The 21242-nt window shown below is 41.3% G+C and overlaps 2 protein-coding genes and 1 non-coding gene across 6 annotated transcripts in view; 1 reads left to right on the forward strand and 2 right to left on the reverse strand.

Moving 5' to 3' along the window:
* JADE3 (jade family PHD finger 3) overlaps positions 1–21242 on the reverse strand; it is a 135056-nt gene that overhangs the window by 113613 nt on the left and 201 nt on the right. For 2 of the 4 annotated variants that reach the window (XM_037512484.2, XM_037512488.2), the window contains exons 1-2: positions 20999–21103; positions 17850–17965 (exon numbers count right to left, since the gene is read on the reverse strand). The gene's annotated coding sequence lies outside the window, so the exon portion shown is untranslated. The other 2 variants (XM_037512485.2, XM_037512487.2) reach the window with 2 other exon arrangements.
* Positions 15468–15647, reverse strand: LOC119246821 (small nucleolar RNA SNORA63). The gene has a single exon (XR_005125574.1). It is a non-coding gene; the product is annotated as a small nucleolar RNA SNORA63 (small nucleolar RNA).
* On the forward strand, positions 20364–21128 carry LOC119245685 (proline-rich protein 2-like). Its single transcript, XM_037511676.1, has one exon. It carries the CDS (start codon positions 20364–20366, stop codon positions 21126–21128), a length of 765 nt encoding a protein of 254 aa, XP_037367573.1.

Here is a 21242-nt window from a genome sequence, read left to right on the forward strand (position 1 = left end):
TGATTGAAGTCTTATAGGACAGTTAATCTCTAGTATTTGGAATTATTCTGCCAAACAAATTTTTACATCTCTACCAGATTAAAATTAGTTAACATGTCACTTGAGAAAGTCTATATCCTAATCACTAGTGGATAATGAGCCAAATGAAGAAATAATTCCCTGGAGAACTAAATAATCCTTGTACAGCCCTCTCAGTCAATGCTCCAGTATGGCAATGAGAGGATATTAGTCATCGGTTGTATTATTTTTAAGTTTTAAATAATTTCTACTAGCAGAAGGTTAATGGTTTATTTTGTACTTGAGTCTAAGTCTTTGGAAGTAAAATTAAGGCTTTAGGGGACCAATATTTAGAATAGTGTGGTAATGATTATTTATTTTACTTTATTTATACAAGCATTCCAAAATAGTATTGGATTTTCATCTATTTATTGAACCAATTAAAGAATTTTAGAAGTTATCTGACATCCAATCAGACAAAAATGCTTTTTTTTGCCAATTCTTTTTTAAATAATAAATTTTATTTTTATATTCCCCCATACAATTGCAACCCCCCCATTGTGACCCCAATCCCTCCCCTCCCGCCCCCCACCCCCCAAAAAGTGTCTCTGGTTCATAGTTTTTTGTTGATTTTGATTTTCACTTTCTTATAGTTATTCATTTCCTGGTCCCTTATTTAAGTTTTCTAGATTCCTGCCATGAGTGAGACCATCCGGTATTTTTCTTTTTCTTTTTGGCTTATTTCGCTGAGCATGATCCCTTCCAGCGCCATCCATGTTGCTGCAAATTGCATGTGTTTATCTTTTTTGAATGCTGAGTAATATTCCATGGTATATATGTACCACATCTTCTTGATCCAGTCATCTATTTTTGGGCCAAAAATGCTTTTTTAAAGTAGTCTTGAAAAGTGACCGAAAGCATTTGTGTGCAAGGAGGAAAGAAACTAACATTACTGAATGTCTACCATGTGCAAATTAATTTTCATATAAATTTTATAATAGTTCAATTACCTTGGAAAAAAGTCATTGGGATTTTGATAGGTGTTGCAGTCAATCTATAAATTGCTTTAGGTAATATGGCCATCTTAATGATGTTTATTCTTCCAATTCATGAGCACAGCATATATTTTCCAGTTCTTAGTGTCTTCTTTTATTTCCTTTAATAGTCTTACAGTTTTTAGTACATAAGTCTTTCATAACCCCTTTGTTATGTTTACTCCCAGGTATTTCATTCTTCTTGGTGTGACTGTAATGGGATTATTTTCCTCAGTTCCCTTTCTTCTGATACCGTTTGCATAGAGAAATGCAACTGATTTTTGGGTGCTGACTGTGCATCCTGCCACCTCACTGTATTCATTTATCATTTCTAGTTTTAGTAGTATCATTTTGTTTTAGTAGAGTCTTTTGGGATTTCTATGACTATTATGCCATATGCAAATAGTGATTTCACATCTTCTTTTCAAATTTGGATTCCTTTTGTGTCTTTTTCTAACCTAATTTCTTTGGCTAGGTCTTCCAATACTATGTTAAAGAACGGTGGTGACAGTGGACATCCTTGTCTTGTTCCCTATATTAGTGGAAATGCTTTCAGATTTTCACCATTGAATATGATGTTGAGAAACAGGATAGTTACATGCAAAAAAATCAGATTGATACTTAATTCCATACACAAAAATTAATTCAAGATGGGATAAAGATATGGATATAAGAACTGAAATATAATACTTGAAATAGAACATAGAGAACACACTGAAGGATATCCACTACAAAGATGTATTTGGGGATTTAACTCCAATAGCAAGGGAAACCAAAGCAAAAATAAACAAGTGGGATTACATCAAACTTAAAAACTTCTGTACCTCAAAAGAAAACATCACAAAAACAAAAAAGGCAACCTACACAGTAGGAAAATATTTTTATATCACACATCTGACAAGGGGCTAATTTCCAAAATATATGAAAGACTTATACAATCTAACAACAACAAAAAAACAGAACTCAATCAAAAAATGGGCTAAGACAACATTCAAATGGTCGACAGACATGAAAAATTGTTCAACATCACTTATTATAAGGTAAATGTAAATCAAAATGAGGCATCACCTCACCCGTTAGAAAGGTCCATAAAAAAAAGAGAAAGAATGGAAACAAAAAATGATGGCCAGGATGTGGTAAAAAAAAGAACTCATCCACTGTTGGTGGAATGCCAAGTTGGCACAGCCTCTATGGAAAGCAATATGGAGATTTTTTTTAAAGAACATAAAGATGGAAATTACATATGATCCAGTAATACCTCTATTAGGTATTTACCCTAAAAATATGAACATTCTAATATAAAGATATTTATGTATGCCTATGCTAATAGCAGGACTGTCCACAACTGCCAAGTCATGAAACCAACCTAAGTACCCTTCAGCAGATGAATGGATAAAGAAATTGTGGAATATATACTCAGTGGAGTACTACACAGCTGTTAAAAAGATGAAATGCTGTCTTCTGGGACAAAATGGATGGACTGCAAGGTGATTGTGTTAAATGAAACAAGTCAGAAAGATAGCAGATAGTGCAACTCATCTGTGGAATATAAATAACAATGAAAAAAAAAACACTGGCAAAATACAGAAGGAATAAATCTTGGAGTTAGTGAAAGAATTTAAAGGTTACCAGATGGAACAAAGGAAGACGGGGGAGGGGTGGGGAAGGGAGGCAGACAGGGTATTGGCATGGGTGGCTTGATGGAGGGTGAATGGAACATGTGCATGTATGAAGGAGCAAAAATGTAACCATAAGATAAAAATAAAATAAAATATTAAACTCAAAAAATATATTTTCAAAGGGTTAAATTTCTTTTGTCATAATAACATGTTACATATATATTTACCCACAAATGTCAAGTAAATAAATGTCTGCAGCATAATTGCTTTGAATTATACCTTAATTTAAAAAATTTCCACATGCTATAATTTACCCTTTTTAATGTACATGTCAAGTTTTGACAAATGCATACAGTTGTAATTACCAGAAAAAACAAGATATGGAATAGTTCCAAGCATAATTGCTTTTAAATGTCAAATAATCAACAAGTATTTACTGCTGATGTCTCCAATAGTCACTGATTAGTCTTTGGGGATAGTAGGAGAGTGTGGTGAAAAGGAAGAGATACTATGCCTGTCTCCGAACAATTTCCACAGTCTGATTAGCAAGACACAGTTTGACACACATGAACCAGAACCAATGAACAATCTATTAGATAATAATATGCATGCAATGTGGAGTAACATTGACACTGCCATCATGTGACCCTGAATTAGACATTTACTTTTATTATTTATCAGAAACTTCCTTTCCTCAATTCATAACTAGAAAGGGTTTTCCTAGTTGCTCTCTAGTCTCTCCTAACTATAAACAAATGTAAATCAAGTAGTGGGCTCAGAGTGAAAACATTCCAGGGGCACATCCTCTAGCTCTGGGAATACAGCAGTACAAATGCTATACTTTCAGTTACTTACTGCTGTGTAATAAATCACCCCCAAAACTTAGTAGCTTAAAATAACAACCATTTTATTTCCTCATAATTCAGTGGGTCAGCAATTTAGGCTTGAATCAGCTGGGTGGTTTTTCTGCTGGTCTTTCCTAGGTTTTCTTATGTGGTTACAGTCATCTAGCAATGTGACTGAGGCTGAATGCTCTAAGATGGCCTCACAAATCTGATTCTTGGCTGTTGACTGGCCTCTCTTTCCATATTGTTTCTCTTCCTCCAGCAGGCTTAATTGGGATTTCTTCACATGGTTGCTTTCAGAGATCCCAGGGAGTAAAGAGGAACGCTACAAGACTTCACAAGACTTCTTGAGAACGAGGCTCAGAGGCACCCAGTTACTCACACTGCATTTCACTAGCCAAATCAAATTATAAAACAGCCCAGATCCAAGGAGAAACAGACGCCACCTCTTGATAGGCAGAGCTGCAAAGTCACACTATTTACAGGTGTATACACAGAGATGAAAGGACTTTGTGGCAATTAAGCACTCTATCACACCGTTCCATTTGGAATAATGAGTTTTGAGCACATTTAGTTTTGAGCACTTTCAGAGATGGAAGGAATCACAGAAGGTAAAAAAGAGAGCTTTTCAGTGGATCCTGAGGAACATGGATCATGGAGCCCAGAGGAATGTGGAGAACTTCAGGCGGGCAGAGCAGCAAATGACTGACGGTTTGTTTAAACTCTAATGAAGGCATGGGTGGGTAAAAAAGAGAGTTTGAGAATGGGTAAGGATGGTGGGAAAGGTCATGACTGGGTGTGGAGAACTTTGACTGCTAGCCTCTCGGGAGAACAGACACTACTTATCACTACAAAGTGAGCAGTCAGGGTTCAGTGAGTGAAAGGAGTGGATATGGTGGTATAGGGAATAGGCCTTTAGAGCCTACATCTTTATGGTTAGCCGTTTGGAAGGAAGTTTAGTTCACTCTAGAGTATATTGGCACAGAAATCACGGCAAGAAAGCAACCAAGAGACAGTTTTCCTAAAGGCAAATGTCTACATAGAATCTCCTCCTCAAGGGACTATAGGACATTAACTAGATTTTTACAGGTAGGTTTATTTAGAAGTATAAAAAATGTTTATCCTGGATTTAAATTAGCTATCCTAGAGAGCGCTAAATTTAGGCTCAACACACACACACACACACACACACACACACACACCCCATCCTTCCAGTTATAAGATGCGAGTTTCATGTGAGACAAGTAGGTTACAACTGTTAAGTCAGTTTTGTCTAATTTGAAAACAATTCCTAGAACTCTTCAACATTGTAAGTGGGCAAGGAATCATGGGGAAAGCTAGAAACCAGGAGAAAGCTGTTTGCAGTTTTGACTATAACCTACACAGTGAGGAACATGCTCTGCCCAGGAAGACTGTATAGCTGCACTTTTCATAGTGGCAGCATGGCAAAGCACTAGTTTTTCTTTTGACAGTCTAAAAAATGCGTATTTCTTTTTCAAACTATTGCTTTCCACAGAACTTATGTGGCTATTAGACCATGTTATATGTAGTTCTTAAATGTGAACTGATGTTTGGTTTGTTCATTAAAGAACAGGTGGCAATTCTCTTTCGGGTATTTGTGGAAGATAGAATGTAGAAAATTTGAGGGTTTTCTACCATTTCGGGAGTGGCAGTCTAATTGTAAACTTCAGGTCATGTATATATAAAATAGGTCACAGAGTATGGCACTGGGGCCAAAGTTAACAGGAAAGACAAAAACTAAAGAGGAAAAATGGAGTGGGGGTATGGTGTACAAATGGAGTAGGGGTATGGTGTATTTCCTCTTGGGAAAGAGGAAGTTTCTTGCTGAGATAAAATTTGCAAGGATTTGGAAGAGTTGGCCTAGGCAGGAATGGCAGGGCAGAGGGAAGGATGTTCCCATTGTGAGGAAAGACTCCAGATGAACATTAGTGTTGAGTTGTTCATGGAAGTGGCAGGGGGGTTGGGGGGAGGCAGTGAGGTTAACAGTTCAGAGATGACATTCCAGTGTGTGTGCTTAAGGATTCTTATTTCACCCAGTTACTGTGAAATCCCAGGCAAAAAACTGCCCTCAGCTAATGACTGTCATGTGAGAAAACATTATAAAACAACTAAACAAACATGAAAAGAAGGTACATCTAGGTTCCCTGTTGCACATACTGGAACTCATCCAGTGTTGAGTAGGTGAAAGAGTAGTCCTTTGTGTGTACCTCACAGGACAGAGAGAAGTTCTCCAGGGGAAAACACATTCCCACTACCTTTGATATGTGCTCAGACTTAATCAGAACATAATGCATATAGCAGTTTAAAAGAAAGGGACCTCTATTGCATTTTCTAATGATATAATGCTCTAGGGAGCTATCTGAGAGGGTATGCTGAGTTTTAACAATTCCCCCTCAATGTGCTCCCCAAAACTGGAGTGATTTCCTAAAAAAAGGATGTGTTTTTAAAATGGGAATAAGAAATCATATAAGATTCACATCATAGTAGCTCCAAGAAATCAGGCTTCATTGGTACCTTCAACAGTTAGCTACAAAAAAAATTTATAAAAATGTTTAGTGATTATCCAAATTATTTTGTCAGGAGCCACTCAGGTTTACATGCTTGGGCGTGCCTAGTCTGGGGCTTGGTATATGGCAAGCACTCAATGAGTGTTAGTTGAGTCTGAGTTTCTTTTTTGCAGCTTCCTTATGAAATATGTAGCACTGCACTGGATTTTCAATGATCGTGTTTTTTTTTTTTTTTAAATATACTTACTTTTGTGTAAAAGAGCTGGCATGTAGGCCAGAGGTGTAGGGGATGAGAGGATCTACCAGAGACAGAGTGGGGAGCAGAACAGGCAGATCTACTGAAATACACTGCTAAGGGGAGCAGCAGGTGAGACAAGAAGTCTGCTGTGCCATATGTGGGTTAGCTCCCTGGCTGGGGATCAAACCCAGGCCACAGCAATGATAGTGTGATATTGCTGAGACTTAACCCCTCCCACCAGGGAGGTCCTGAGTGTGGTTCTTTAGAACAAGTTAAACCATCAAAATTGGGCATCTGGTTCAACCTTTGCATTTTATCTAAGACAACTGCCCATCTATGCTCCTAAGCCTTTTCACCACCAAGGACAACTTTTGAAACTTCCCTCATAGATAGCATGCTTTGAAGGCTTGCCTACCAAACATACCACAACTAGGGATTATGTAACTTCTCCATTTTAATTAATCAAAGACAAAGGTTCTATTAAACACAAGACAACAACAATAATAAATTTGGTATGCCAGACATTGCTGAGCATTTTATCCTTACTATTCCATTAATTCCACATAACAGTCTCAGTAATTACTACCAATGTCATTTTACAGACAAGGAAATTGGCACACAAAGAGGTTACATTCACTCAAGGTTGTAAAAGCAGTATAGAAACAACTTGGGCCTATGCTACTCTTGCGCTTCTAGCATTCAAACTCTAGCTAACTAGTTTTACCATGAATGGTAGTATAATTCTAGCAATCCCACTCTTAACTATTTACCCCAGAGAAATGCAAATTTATGCACACACAAACACTTGCACATAAATTTTTATAGCAGATATATTTATAATCACCACAAACTGGAAACAACCCAAACATGATATATCCATCAATGGAATACTACTCAATAAATCAGAAAAGCTTCTGAACACACAAGTTGGATCAATCTCAAAAACATGGTGAGTCAACTAAATTAAGACTCAAACAATTATATACAGTTTGACTCCATTTATGCGACACCCTCAAAGTGATAAAATTATATGATGGAGATCAGATTAGTGGCTACCCGTGGTTATAAGATGAGAGTGTGACTGAAGAGGTAGCACAAAGGAGTGTGTGTGTGTGTGTGGGGGTACAGAATTGTTTTGTACCTGGATTTTGGTGGTGTATACACTGACCTACACGGGTCAAATCCACAGAATTATACACACCCCCGAAAAGGCAATTTTATTTTATGATAATTTAAAGGAAAGGTAATAGGTCATCTTCTTTCCAGCAGTGCTAAGTTCTATATCACATTTATTTATAGGAGACTTATAGTTCCACCTGTCACAAACAATGTAAAAATTACACTATAATATGAAACAAAACATTAGCCAGCCACACATCCACTAAATGATGACAGTTATCTCTTTAAATAAACATTCCTGTGGGAGAACTATGGTGACCCACCTGAAGGGAGAAATTCTACACTGTGAAACAATTATTTGGAAATATGTCATGACCTTTTAAAAATGTCAATATAGTTTGTTTTTTAAGAAAGGAAATAAAAAGAACAAGGATTTGCCTATTTTTTTTTTAAATAAACATTCCTGGGGCCTCCCCTGGTGGTGCAGCGGTTGAGCGCTGGGCTGCGAAGCTGCCCGCAGCCTCTGCAGCGTTGGTTCCATCCCCGGCCGCCAGTGAGGGTCCCACATGGCGCGACAGACCTCTCCTGCAGCGCCTGCTGCTCCCCTCAGCAGTGTATTTCGTCAGTCTGCCTGTTCTGCTCCCAGCTCTGGCTCTGGTGAATTCTCTCACCCTCCCGCGCTTCTGACTGTACCCAGTGCTTGTATAAATAAATTAAAAAATATATCAATTATGAAAAATAAAAAAATAAACATTCTTTAAAGATTAAATGAATTTAAGAGGCATCTCTCCTACCTGCTGGTGACTATGCAGGTACCTCTTTTTTCTTTCTCCTTTTCCTAATAAACCTGTCCTTGTGAAATATTTGAAAAAGTTCAATGAATTTAAGAGCTTATTCCCTTAAAGATAAAAGCATTTCAGTAAATTACTAGTGGCATGATATTTAATATAGCAATTTACACAGTAAAACATAAATAGTAATCAACTTTACCTCTGGGAAGAATATGATGAAATGAATATGGCATAAGAATGTCCTGGACAACAATGGATCCTTCTAAAATTTAAAAAATTTTAATAGCATGCATTCATATAGCATTAATTAAAACAGTACAGAATTTGTACTGTTTTTCAACAGAACAGAATTTTTGACATTCTTCTAGATTGAAATGGAGATATCTCCCAGGTTGCAATCTTCTTCCATCTATGGGACTTTCCATTACTTTTGGGAAACTGTTGGTTACTCCACTTACCAGATGAGGCTTTGTATTCTACTCACACCTAGTACCTCACTCAAAGCACTGTGGACAACTGCCAAATATTTGTTGAACTAATTGCAGCTAGAAACATGGGGAATAAAAACGACAAACACATGGTCACTAACAAAACCCATAAAACAGAAAGACTAAATCATGCTCTAATTTTGAGTGAGGCGAATTATTACTGAGTGCTAACCATGTGTTCAATAATTACAAAGTATATACAGACTTGAGGAAGAGAGAAAGACAAACATACAACATACTACCAGCGGTACAGAGGTTTTTAAAGCCTGAACAGGTAGACCACAAACCAGAATCAGTTACTCCTGGCTCTTTAGCCATAAAACCCACAAAATTCAAAGGGGTGAGAAAAAGAATACTGCATTAGACATTTACGTAGATTAAAACTGAGTTTAGGATTCAGGTTTCAGAGCTAACATGTGAAGCACTAGGAAGCCATCATTCCCACCCTTATAACAAGAAAAAACGCAGACACAAGTACATTCAATGACTCTTCTTTGATCTATCAGAGAACTGAGGTCAAAGAGTAAGCCATCATCCTGATACCTGAAAAGACAGATATGCCTGCAGACAGACACAGGATCTGAACATGTAAACTGGTATGAAAAACCAGAAATTGACAGATTATAAGTCGAAAAATTGACAAGTCAGAATATTGGATGTCTGAAAACATGAAGTTCCTGGGCTCCACATGGGGAAGGGGGATCCCAGCACATTACAAATTTTTCTTACAGACTGTTACAGAGTATTCCTGTAGGACTATTACAGGGAGGATGAAGGAAAATCCAAGAGAACTTCAACCAGTTGTGCTCGCTGGCTGAAATCCAACCAGACTCTTTTCCTTATCTTCAATATAGAATCAAAGATTTAATACACAAAAGGAGGACACTGGTGGATACTCACCACAGCTGGGGAAAAAGAACACAGAAAAGAAAAGCTTCCACCCTGGAGGAGGGGCAGGAAGCCTTGCAAAGGATACATTTAAGACCACAAGCACAATGGAATATGGTGGTGGACTATGGGTGATTTGGTGGTAGGTGTTCGAGGGTGGCAATACCTGATGGGGGTATCCAAATATTATCTTAACTGAAAAAAAAAAAAAATAACAACCTACCAAACCAAAAAAAAAAAAAAAAAAGCCACAAAACAAACAAATCCAGGTTCTAGTACCTGCCATCAGAGTACTCACTCCCCCCCCACCAAGCACCACCTGGCAAACTAGCTCAGAGGTTAAGTAACAGCAGAATACAACTGGGAGGGCTGTGAGAGACAGCTCTTGGGAAATAGCACAAAGGAAAAACCCAAAGCCAAGCAGGATTCAAAAAAGACTACACTGCGTAGAGGAATCAGAACTCTCTGGTGCCCACAGCAAAAACAAACATCAAACACAAGTCGACTCCTTAGTAGATTAACTCAAATCCCCACACTAAAGGCCTAGCAGAAGGAAATCTGTGTTCTCCAAACTTATCAACATATCAAATATTTACCTCAGTATCTCATGCCCATGTTCAGCTTCCAACATGTTTATGAGACATAATAAAAGGTAAAAAACTATTTCAAGTGATAAAGCAAGCATCAAACCCAGACTCACTATGACACAGACATAGAGATTTCAAAAACAAAACTAAGGAGAATTATGATTAATTATGTTAAAGACTAATAAGAAGGCTGGCAATATGCAAGACCAGATAATTTGAACAGAGATATAAATCATTATCAAATGGAAATGCTAGAAATAAACCACAAAAAAAAAAAAAAAAACACCCAACACGCTTAGCTGTAGACTTGACACAGCCAAAGAAAGAATCAGTGAGCATGAAGATCCAAGTTTACAGATCAGGTCAACAAAACTTAAAATAAAAAGATAAAAGAACGAAAAAATAGAACATAGCGTTCAAGACCTGTGGGACAGTATCAAACAGCATTAATATACTTGTAATTGGAACGCCAGGAGAAAAAAAATTGGGACATGGAATTATTTTAAGAAATAATGGCTGAGAACTTACAAAACCAGATACAAGAAGCCTAGAGAACGCCAAGCAGCATGAATATGAAAAAATATTAAAAAGCCACATCTATGCAAAGACAAAGAGCTTGAAAGCAGTCAGAGGAAAAAAGATGTATTAATTATAGAGAAAGAAGAATAAAAATTACAGGGGACTTACCAGAAACCATGAAAGCAAGGAAATCAGTGAAGAAATATGTGGAAAGAAGAGTAATTATAAATTCAGAATTCCATATGCCACAAAAATGTCCTTCAAAGGTGAATGAAAAAAATGAAGACTTTCTCAAGCAAACAAAAAGAAAGACTTTACTAACAACAGAACTAGCATAAAAAATATGTTAAAGAAAAATTCTTCAGGCACAAAAATTATGATTAAGGTGGGAACTTGGATTAGCATAAAGAAATGGAGAGCATTAGAAAAGGAATAAATGAAAGAAGAATATTTTATTTTCAAAATGACTGAAACACCAATTTCTCAGTCACCAACCAAAGGCCAACTTTACAAGCAAGCCTTCTAAAGATAGCAGCCTCAGGCCTGCTATGATAACTCTTTTCAGCACAACAGAGTACACATATAATTTTTTTAAACCCTGCAATTAACATCATACTTAATAGTGAGCAATGGACTGCTTTCCAAGATGGGAACAAGTTAAGGACATGCTCTCTCACCACTACAATTCTGATACAGAAGAAAAAAGCAGGAGTTCTCATATTACCTGATTTTAAGGCTTAATATAAATCTGTCATTATCAAGACAGTGTGGTAATGGCAAAATGATACACAGGTCAATGAAGAACAGAGTTCAGAAATAAACCCACACAAGCATCGTCCAATTTTTGAAATGGGAACAAAAGCAATTTAATGGAAAAAGTCTTTTCAACAAATGGTTCTTGAACTACTAGACATCCATATGCAGGAAAGTGGACTTTGACAGACACCTCATATTTATTGTTGGTGGGAATGCAAAATGGTAGAATCACTTTGGAAGACAGTTTGACAGTTTCTTACAAAAACTCAGCAGCCCCATCCCAAGGTATTCACCCAAATGAATGGAAAAGTTATGTTCACTGTAAGCTAATGCTTATTTTAAGCTTATTTATAATCATCAAGAAACAGGAAAACAGTCAAGCTGTCCTTCAAGAGGGGAGTGAACAAACTGTGGTAAATCCATACAATGGAAAATTATTCAGTGATAAAAAGGAACAAGCATTAATTCACATAATATGGATAAACCAATTTAAAGGGAGACCCAAATAGGCTATATTGTATGACTTCACTCACATGCCATTCTGGAACAGGCAGGACTATAGATAAAAATTTGTAACTACAAGATTTTGAATCCTTTCTAGGAAAATGGGATATTATTTTATTTATTTGTTTGTTTGTTTATTTATACATACATACAAGCACTGGGTACAGTCAGAAGCGCGGGAGGGTGAGAGAATTCACCAGAGCCAGAGCGGGAAGCAGAGCAGGCAGAAGGACGGAAGTACACTGCTGAGGGGAGCAGCTGGGGGCAGGAGAGGTCTGCGTGCCATGTGGGACTCTCCTCCTGTGGCTGCGTAGCAGCCGGGGATCGAACCGGCGCTGCAGAGGCTGCAGGCTGCTTCGCAACCCAGCGCTCAACCGCTGCGCCACCGGGGAGGCCCAAATGGGATATACTTTTAAATAGCTTTGATCAGGTAAAATTGGATTGGGGTCCATAGAAGTTCACATGACCATCACTAGGTATCATCTCACATTAAACAAACGTATTTAATTTTAAAAATAGGGCAATAATATGGAATAGGTATATAAAAGTTTACACACACTCCCACACTCTACTCAGGGTCATATATGCCCCAAAGCTATCAGTGTTTTGAATACCTTTCAGAATATCAAAATCAACAAACAACTATGAACCAGAGACACTCTATGGGGGGTGGGGGGGAAGGAGGGGTTGGGGTCAAAATAAGGCGGTTGTAATTGTATGGGGAATATAAAAATAAAATTTAAATAAATAAATAAAAGAAAAAAATGAATAACCTTTCAGAAATATTTGTGTCTATATGAGTCAAAATTTATAAGTTATTGCCCCACTGTTTACAGAAACAGTAGCACAAAATACACTGCTGTTTCTTGCTTTTTTTTCATTTTGTACATTGTAGAGATCATACAACATCAGTACAATGCTCTACTGTATAACCAAGTCTTGACTGACACTTAGGATATTGCCAATCTTTTGCTGTTATAAGCAATACTCCAAGTAACATGCAAATATTTGCTGAATAAATTCCTGGAAGTGTTTGCTGGGTCAAATGATATGTGCATTTATAATTTTGATGACTATTTCCAAGTCACTGACTTTTAAAATGTCAGAGATTTTTCATTTTTATTCTAGGAGGAAAGAAGGGAAGCAGAGAGTCTATCACCTGGAGAAATACACATCTTTAAGATGTATAAAGTGAGGGGCCTCCCTGGTGGCATAGGGGTTAGTTTCAGTGCTATCAAGCTATAGGCAGCCACTGCAGCATGAGTTCAATCCTTGACCAGGGAGGTGACTCACATGGCACAGCAGACCTCTCTGTCTCACCTGCTGCTCCCTTTAGCAGTGGATTTCGGTCAGCCTGCCTGTTCTGCTCCCCACTCTGTCTCTGGTGAATCCTCTCACCCCCGCTCCCCACACCTCTGGCCTACACCCCAGTTCCTGTATGCATAAACAAACAAAAATAAAACCTTTAAAAAAAAGATACACAAAGTGAGCCTTCTATTCAGTTTCCCACATGTGCTTGGTAGGAGTCAATTAATTGCGTTTTCATACATTTTTGGTCACAAGTCAGTTATAACATCTATTTGTTACACGAAAGGTGTTAACTTCTAAAATCTTCACAAAGGCCAAAGGTTGATGCCCCTCAATTGCCAATCACTGGGCACTTGCTTCACAGCATAATGATGGATTCTTCACCGGAGCCACAGGGAGATCTTAAAATCTTAAACAAATAAACCGTATCTACAGGGCCTCCCTGGTGGCGCAAGTGGTTAAGCACCACACTATGAAGCAATCTGCAGCCTCTGGAGCATGAGTTCGATCCCAGGCCCACCAGGGAGCAACCCACATGGTGCAGCAGACCTCTCCTGACTCGCCCGCTACTCCTCTCAGCAGTGTGCTTCAGTCAACCCGCCTGTTCTGTTCCCCACTCTATCTCTGGTGAATCCTCTCACCCCCCGCATCTCTGGCCTGCACCCCAGCTCTTGTATGCATAAATAAATAAATCTTTAAAAAATAAATAGAACATATCTACAGAGAATCCTTTCTCATTAAAATGCTCAAGTAAGGATTACATCCCACATAACAGTTACAAGAAAAGGCTGCAAATGTTTCCCTCATCTTTCAGGTAGTGATGAATTCCCAACTAACTATATTTTTGCACAATTACAAAACCTAGCATAGTCTAGTTAGTACACTACTGTTTTGTGATAAAGCTTGAACGGGAGGTTGAGGAAACCCAGGGCTCCTTTGATAATAGCCACAGAAGACAAGTGAGCAGTCAAGCAATTCACAATTCAGAGCCCCAATGTTGCCCCCCACCATCCCCCAGCATTCTCCAAGAGAAAGACCTCACTTAGCTCCACATTTGGTGGAAGAGAAGGTGGCACAATTATATTATAGACTCAAGAATATATTACATTTAGAAATGAGTGTTTAACAAAATTTATCAAAGGAATAAAGGTTAAATTTATTATCACAGTAAAGGTCCCTAATTTTGGGGGCATCCCATTGCATCCACACCTTTGGATGATCCCCTTCTACAATGACTCTGGGCTTCGCCATGGAAGCATTTCCATGCTTCGGCTGATGGGACAACATGAAATGTGACTTAAGTGGACACTTGAGAAGTGCAGGTGTACTGGCATTTGCTCTTGCTTGCCACGCTTTGTGACTTTGAGACCACATATTTAAAAGTCCAGACTAGAAAAAGCTGAAGGAGAGACCACCTGGAGTAGAGATGAGTCACCCCAGTTTAAGGCCTCCTAGAGTACCCTGTCTCCCAACCACCCGTGTGTGAGCAAGGCCAGATTATCCAGCAACCAGCTTACCTCTCTCCCGACCAAAAAAACCAGAGAGAGAGAAAGAAAGAGAGAGAGAGAGAGACAGACAGACAGAGAAAGAGAGAGACAGAGAGAAGAATATAAAAGTCAACCAACACAGGCTTCTTCAAAGTAAATATGTTTATGGTGGGTACATATGGGAAGAGAATACTGGTTTTGTGACATTTCCTCTGCACATAAGAAATAGTGTCAAACAAAAACCCACAGTACCTGGATGGGAATAAATATATAAAATATTGAAAAAAAAGTCTGTCTCTCCAGATTCTCACAAATACACTGCCTGCCATCATAGATGGCAAACACCAAAAACCAAAAAAAAAAAAAAAAAAAAACCCACAAAAAATTTCCATTTGGTCACTAAAACATCTTTATCATGATACATTTAAACAAAAATATACTCAATAATTTCATTTCTAACACTGATGAACTCAGGTTTCAGGAATTACTTTTTCTCCCATTTCTACCCCCAAACCCCATTTGACAGGGCTTGTGAAAGCTCAAAGAGCTCACTTAATGCAGCTTAAAAAGCATCATCTATGTGAGTTTAATTAAACCTCCTTCTAGATGTATTCTGTAGGATCAGCTTCTTCCACCATCATGTAACAACCCTTTCTAACTATGTTAATGGTGGGCAGTAAAAACTGGTTAAGAACTACACATTTGGTTCACAAAGTGGGACACTGAAGGGGAAATGGCTTTTTTCCCCCAGTTTCTAACATGTCTGAGACCAAGCGTCCCTGGCTGCTAGATCTATAGGCATAAAGCAGACAGGTGTCTTCCTGGCTGCTAGATCTACAGGCGTAAAGCAGACAGGTGTCGTTAAGAAACGACTTTATTTTGAGCAGGGGGAACAACAACAAAGCACTTAACAGTCATATTGTAGTGTAAATCCTGCTTGGAAATGACTTTCTTTAGACCTCACTATATGCTTTTCTGGATTAAACACACACACACAGACACACACACACCCTCGTTTGTGGTATAAGAAAAGGTGAAAGGGCCTGCCCGGTGGCACAGTGGTTGAGCACTGGGTTGCGAGGCTGCCGGCGGCCTCTGCGGCGCCGGTTCCATCCCCGGCTGCTCCCCGGCCACTGGAGGAGGGTCCCACATGGCACGCAGACCTCTCCTGCTGCCCGCTGCTCCCCTCGGCAGTGTACTTCGCTCCTTCTGCCTGCTCTGCTCCCCGCTCTGGCTCTGGTGAATTCTCTCACCCTCCCGTGCTTCTGACTGTACCCAGTGCATGTATAAACAAAACAAACAAACAAATAAATAAATAAAAAACATGCCTCTATAAAAAAAAAAGAAAAGGTGAAAAACACCTTCTAGCAGCCTCCCAATGCCCTAGAAATAAATCACAGGCTCCTAACGAGGTCCCATAAGGCCCTGTCAATCTTCCTCTACCTACCTCATCTCTTCCCCAGGTCCTATCAAACCTCTACGGATCCTTCCCACATCTCTCTCCCACCTCAGTGCCCCTGCAACACCTGCTGTTCCCCCTGGTTAGCAATCCCCTCTCTCTCTCACCTTGCTTATTTCTGTCCATCATCCAGGCTCCAGGGCAGATTGCTGGTCTCCTATACAGAAGCTGTCTGACCTTGGGAAAGTTACCTTTGCTTCACACTTCTTTGAGCCTCACACCCCAGAGAAAGCCCAAGCACTCAGCACGCAGAAAATGGTTAACAGGCCACTGCTGCTCTATTATCTCATATAATAATCTCCATTATAGCTTATAGTATAATTAATAAGTAGATATTTGTAGAAATACCCCCTTGGATCTCAACTTAATACCTCTTACCTTCCATGCTATTTTCCCCACATACTGCAGATGAAATGAATGTTTACAGAGCAATTATTACTTCAATTAATTATTACCTCAGAAATGTGGCTTGGTAGATGAGGAAACTGAGGCACAGAGAAGTAACTGGCCAAGATCAAGCACTGGATTAGAATCTAAGTTGGACCATAGCCTGTGCCAGGTGTATGAACCCAAAGGCTTCTCTAACTCATGAACCTTGTCAACTAACAACAGCAAGCCTCAAGGAAAAATGAATCTTCACATTTACATACATCCCACACAACTCCCAGGCATCTACTCTTCAGGTTTTTAACCAGACTGATGTTCTCATCACTCTGTAAACCCCTTCAGCAGAACCCTCTTCCCCCAACTGTGATGGCAAGTTTCCTTATTTCTTTCCACTGGATGTTGAGTTCTAATTTACCTCCTATACGCTAACAAATAAGAGGCACTCAATACATGTTTGCTGAATGAATTAAATTAAAATGTTGGCGGATATAGAAAAGTTGGGGAGTCTTGGGGTGGATTTTCATAACAATATTAATAAAGTTTAGCATAGTATGGGACAAACTTGACAAGAATGAGTACAAGGGGAGCTTATCTTAACCACCTTTACTCTACCATGAGAGATTCCATGTGATCTACAAATGTGTGCTTCACAGCTAGAATTAGACTTCACTTTGCCTAAGGGGCCCTGACTCACCACCGATGTTTTTCTATGACCCGTGGCTGTACCTGAGTCACCCTTCCTGACAGGGTGCCCTTGACAAGTACTAATCTCTCAATGGTTACTTTCAAATGGCTCAGAAAAAGAAACAGAATGAGCAAATGGGATCAAACTGTTAACAACTGGTGACCTTGGTTAATGGGAATACATGAGTTCTTTGTACTATTCTTGCAACTTTTTGTAATTATAATATTATATCAAAATAAGTTTTTGAAATCTAACAAAGATTAATAATTTTCCCAGGAGATTGCAACACACAAGGTCTAGTGTACTGGACATCCTGTTACCATATTCTCTTGTCAGCTATCCCAAAAAACACACCCCAGGCTCAAGTTTCCTTGCCTATCAGCAAAAACCAAAGGACAAGGAGCTCCTTGGGCAGCAAGGCTCAGTCATGGCTTCTGGGATAAGGCAGAGATTAAATTATTAACTGCTTGGAGAATATTAATAAACACATAGATAATTCTATTGCTCAAAGGCCTAGTACTATTTCCCCATACCAGATCCCTTACTTTCCACAGTAGGCTGCCCTCTGGGTTCTTACCTTCCTTTTCTTAGTTATAGGGTCCTTCCTTACCTTCCTTAGCTGTATTAGGCAAATTCTCCAGGATCCTTCTATCTCACTGTCCCTCAGGACAAGCACGGAGGCAGGTCTGATGGTAAGAGCTTTGCTGCTACTGTCTATGAAGAGACCTTCAGGGAAGAGGCAAAAATAATCATGGGGGAGTCGCAAAGATTCCAGAAAACAGAAAACCCAGAGCAATAGTTACTTGGTCTATAATGGCTGCTTGCTGGCACCCTTTACTTGTTCATCATGTCGACTCACTCATCCTACCCCCCCCCCATTCTGCAAACCAATGCTTCAGATTTTCCCAGCCATTGTAATGGAAACAACAGGTAAAAATCAAAAGATTCAAATGTCCTCATGCTGGCCATTTTAGCCATTCCCCTGTCACCAAGATTCCAAATGGGTGTGTCACGCTCACCCATCACCTATAAGGTAAGTAAAGCTCATTGTAAGTAATTCCCCGATGAGAGATTTTCTTCATGTAAGACAGAATATGATCCGTACCTTCCTCAGCTCTTTTGTGTGTGTAAAAGCTCCACGACTAGATAGGTGTTATGTCCTATGATAATGTTAAACCTCATTTTTGGCCCTGATCTCTGTATCCTTATATCCCTGATCAAGGCTTCTAAGAACTTTCTGTGATGTCATGGCTTCACAAACACCCAATGACTCCTGCTTCCCCTGCTTGTCCTAAAATAATCGCCTATTTCCAGCCAGACTTCAAAGTAATGGGCAAAAAGAAGAAATGGCCTTGTGTAGCTTAGGGAAGAAATGGGTTGTTATGGTTGGAGGAACACAAACAAGAGAGGTGAGAGACATGCATTATCAAAGGACAGGCTCATACCCAACCTATAAACCTTTAGGATCCTTTGTTTTCTATTTTAACTTTCACTAACCCATACATCTCAACTCTGATGAGAGCCCTGGCACCATCACCTGTCCTGCTCCTGGGAACCTCCTCTACAGGCCAGGAGGTGGATCACAGGCACCCCTAAGGCTGCTCCCAAGTCGCTCCTGGCTCCTAATACTCCAAATACTTCAGGAAGGAGTGGGAGGCCCTTCTCTACTTTCCCCTGTCACCAAGATTCACAGGATCCTACCCGTGAGACCGTATTTGCTATGTTGTCAAGGAACAGCAGCAGGACTCAGTAAAGAGGGAGGCAGTGAGCATTGCAGAATTGATGAAGAACACAAGGAACTGCTTCAAGGCAACAATAATGGGTTGAGCTCTTCCCTAGCTAACAAAACTGTAGAGAAGTTAAAGAAAAGGTGGCAATGATGGTAGCTCAGACTAAGAAGTATTTGCCAAAGACCTCATGGATTCCTTTCACCCCTTGAAGAGAGATATTATCCTTTCACAATTCAAGTATTTAAACTCAAAGTTCACTTTAAATGAAAGAGAAAAAGATATGTTATGGAGTTAGAATACTCCCAGGCTAAACAAAAAGGAATGAGAGAAATCTATTTTCATTTATCCAGAGAGTAATCTCAAGATGCTATGAAAGCATGAGAACTACATTATTCAAAGGGTACAGAGACCAAGATCCACATTCCTATTATTTACAGACGCTATGAAAGTATTAAGTGAAATAAAAACACAAATGCTTTGTTTAAGCCGAATTCTCTCCCCCACAAACAACTCCCTTCCCCAGGCTGACACGAAGGGGCTGGAGGGAAGTTTTTTAAGAGAAGAACTCTTAAATATTTAGGAGAAAAGTGGGTTTCGGGTTGCTTAAAGTAAGTCAAGATGTTGTGCAACCACTTCTTACCTAAATTATTTCCAAGTTTAGAGAGAAGCAGACAGTTATCTTTGCCAGGCCGAAGAGAAAGAATGAGCTCACCTTTCCCTCCAAGCCACTGGAATCACCAACAACACGGTTTTGATTTCTTACATATCAGACAGCAGAGGACGACATGTGGGGACTATCATCCCCCGCGTCACAGATAAACGGACCTCACATCAGAAAAACACTCGCGCACATGAGGCCATGGATTTCCTTGCAACTCACAAAGTCAGACAAGTGGTCAAACAAGTTTCAAGGCAAATGTCTGGGAACTGCAATTGTACCACGGCAACACAACGACACCAAGTTTTAAACATGCCTTCACACACCGCCCTTAAGGTCACTGACTCAAGATCACACCTCCTTCCCGCTCACAAATCAACGCAGGTGGGCCCGCGCAATGTAAAACCAGCCTTCTCCGAAGCAGAGACTCCGAAAGGCCAGAGAAGAAGACTGGAGGCAGCCAGCAGGCAGACAGTAGGTCGGCAGGTAGAGGGATACAGACCCACAGAGGTCTGGCTATGTACAGAATAGACATATTCAAGCGACTACCTCAAGGCAGAGAGAATAAAAATCAACTCGATCCACGGAGAAAAGTTAACTTTCCGTGCGCGGCGGTGGGAAATTTTTCCCCGTTAGATTCGACCTGCGGAGCCTTCCGCTTTCCCACCCACCAGACCGCCCGGCGCTCGGCGGCGCTCAGCAGTTGCAGCGCTCGCCGTCCGGCAGCGCCCGAACAATGACGCGAGGGGGAGGGAAAGTTAGTCTGCCCGCGGGGCGCCCGCGCTCCGGCTCCGGGGGCACCCGGCTCGCCCGGGGCCTCGCCGCTCCACGCAGCGCCCGGCCCCCCTCTCCAGGCGCTCGGTTCTTCCCGCCCCCGAACAGCCGAGGCGCGCCCTCGCTGCCCCAGCCTCCGGCCCGGCGTCCCTCAGAGCAGGTCCTCCGCCGAGGGGCTGAGCCCGGGCGTCCCGACCCCAGGCCGACGACGGGCAGGGAGGGGGCGCCGGGAGAGGGCACCGGAGGGCACAGCCGCGACAGTTATGGCGCTCAATTCCTGCCCGAGCAGCGCCCGGAGCGGCAGCCGAGCGCCGGCGTCCGCCCCCCACCCCCACCCCCACCCCCAGCGCTGCCGGCCGGCGAGGGGCGGCCGAGCGCTTCACCTCAGCCCACCGGCGCGCTCGGCCCGGAGGCGCCGGGGACGCTGAGGCGACCGCGACGCGGAGTCGGGGCGACCCCGAGCGCGGCGAGGCTGGGCCGGGACCCACGGCGCTCCGCGTCGCCCGCTTCGACTCCCGGAGGCCGCCGCTCCCGCTGCCCACCCGGCGCGCCATCCCTCAGCCCGCTCACGCCGCGTCCGACCTCGGCGGCGCCTACCTTGGCGCCGCGGTTCCTTCCCGGCTCCTCGCTCGGGCCCGGCAATGTGCCGGGCGAGTCCGGTAGGAGTGGTCACCGCCCCCCTCGCCGCTCGCTTTCTTCTCTCCGCTCCCTCACACCTGCCCCCTAATCTCCCCACCCCCGCTCCCCGCCCCGGCCGCCGGATCCGCCGGGGCCGCCCCCTGCGCGGCAGCTCCCGCCCTCGGCCCTCGCCCGCCCGGCCCGTCAGGCCTCGGCGCTGGGC

The sequence above is a fragment of the Talpa occidentalis genome, unplaced genomic scaffold (genome assembly GCF_014898055.3).
Source record: "Talpa occidentalis isolate TD23 unplaced genomic scaffold, MPIMG_talOcc4v2.1 talOcc4.15, whole genome shotgun sequence".
Classification (NCBI taxonomy): Eukaryota; Metazoa; Chordata; class Mammalia; order Eulipotyphla; family Talpidae; genus Talpa; species Talpa occidentalis.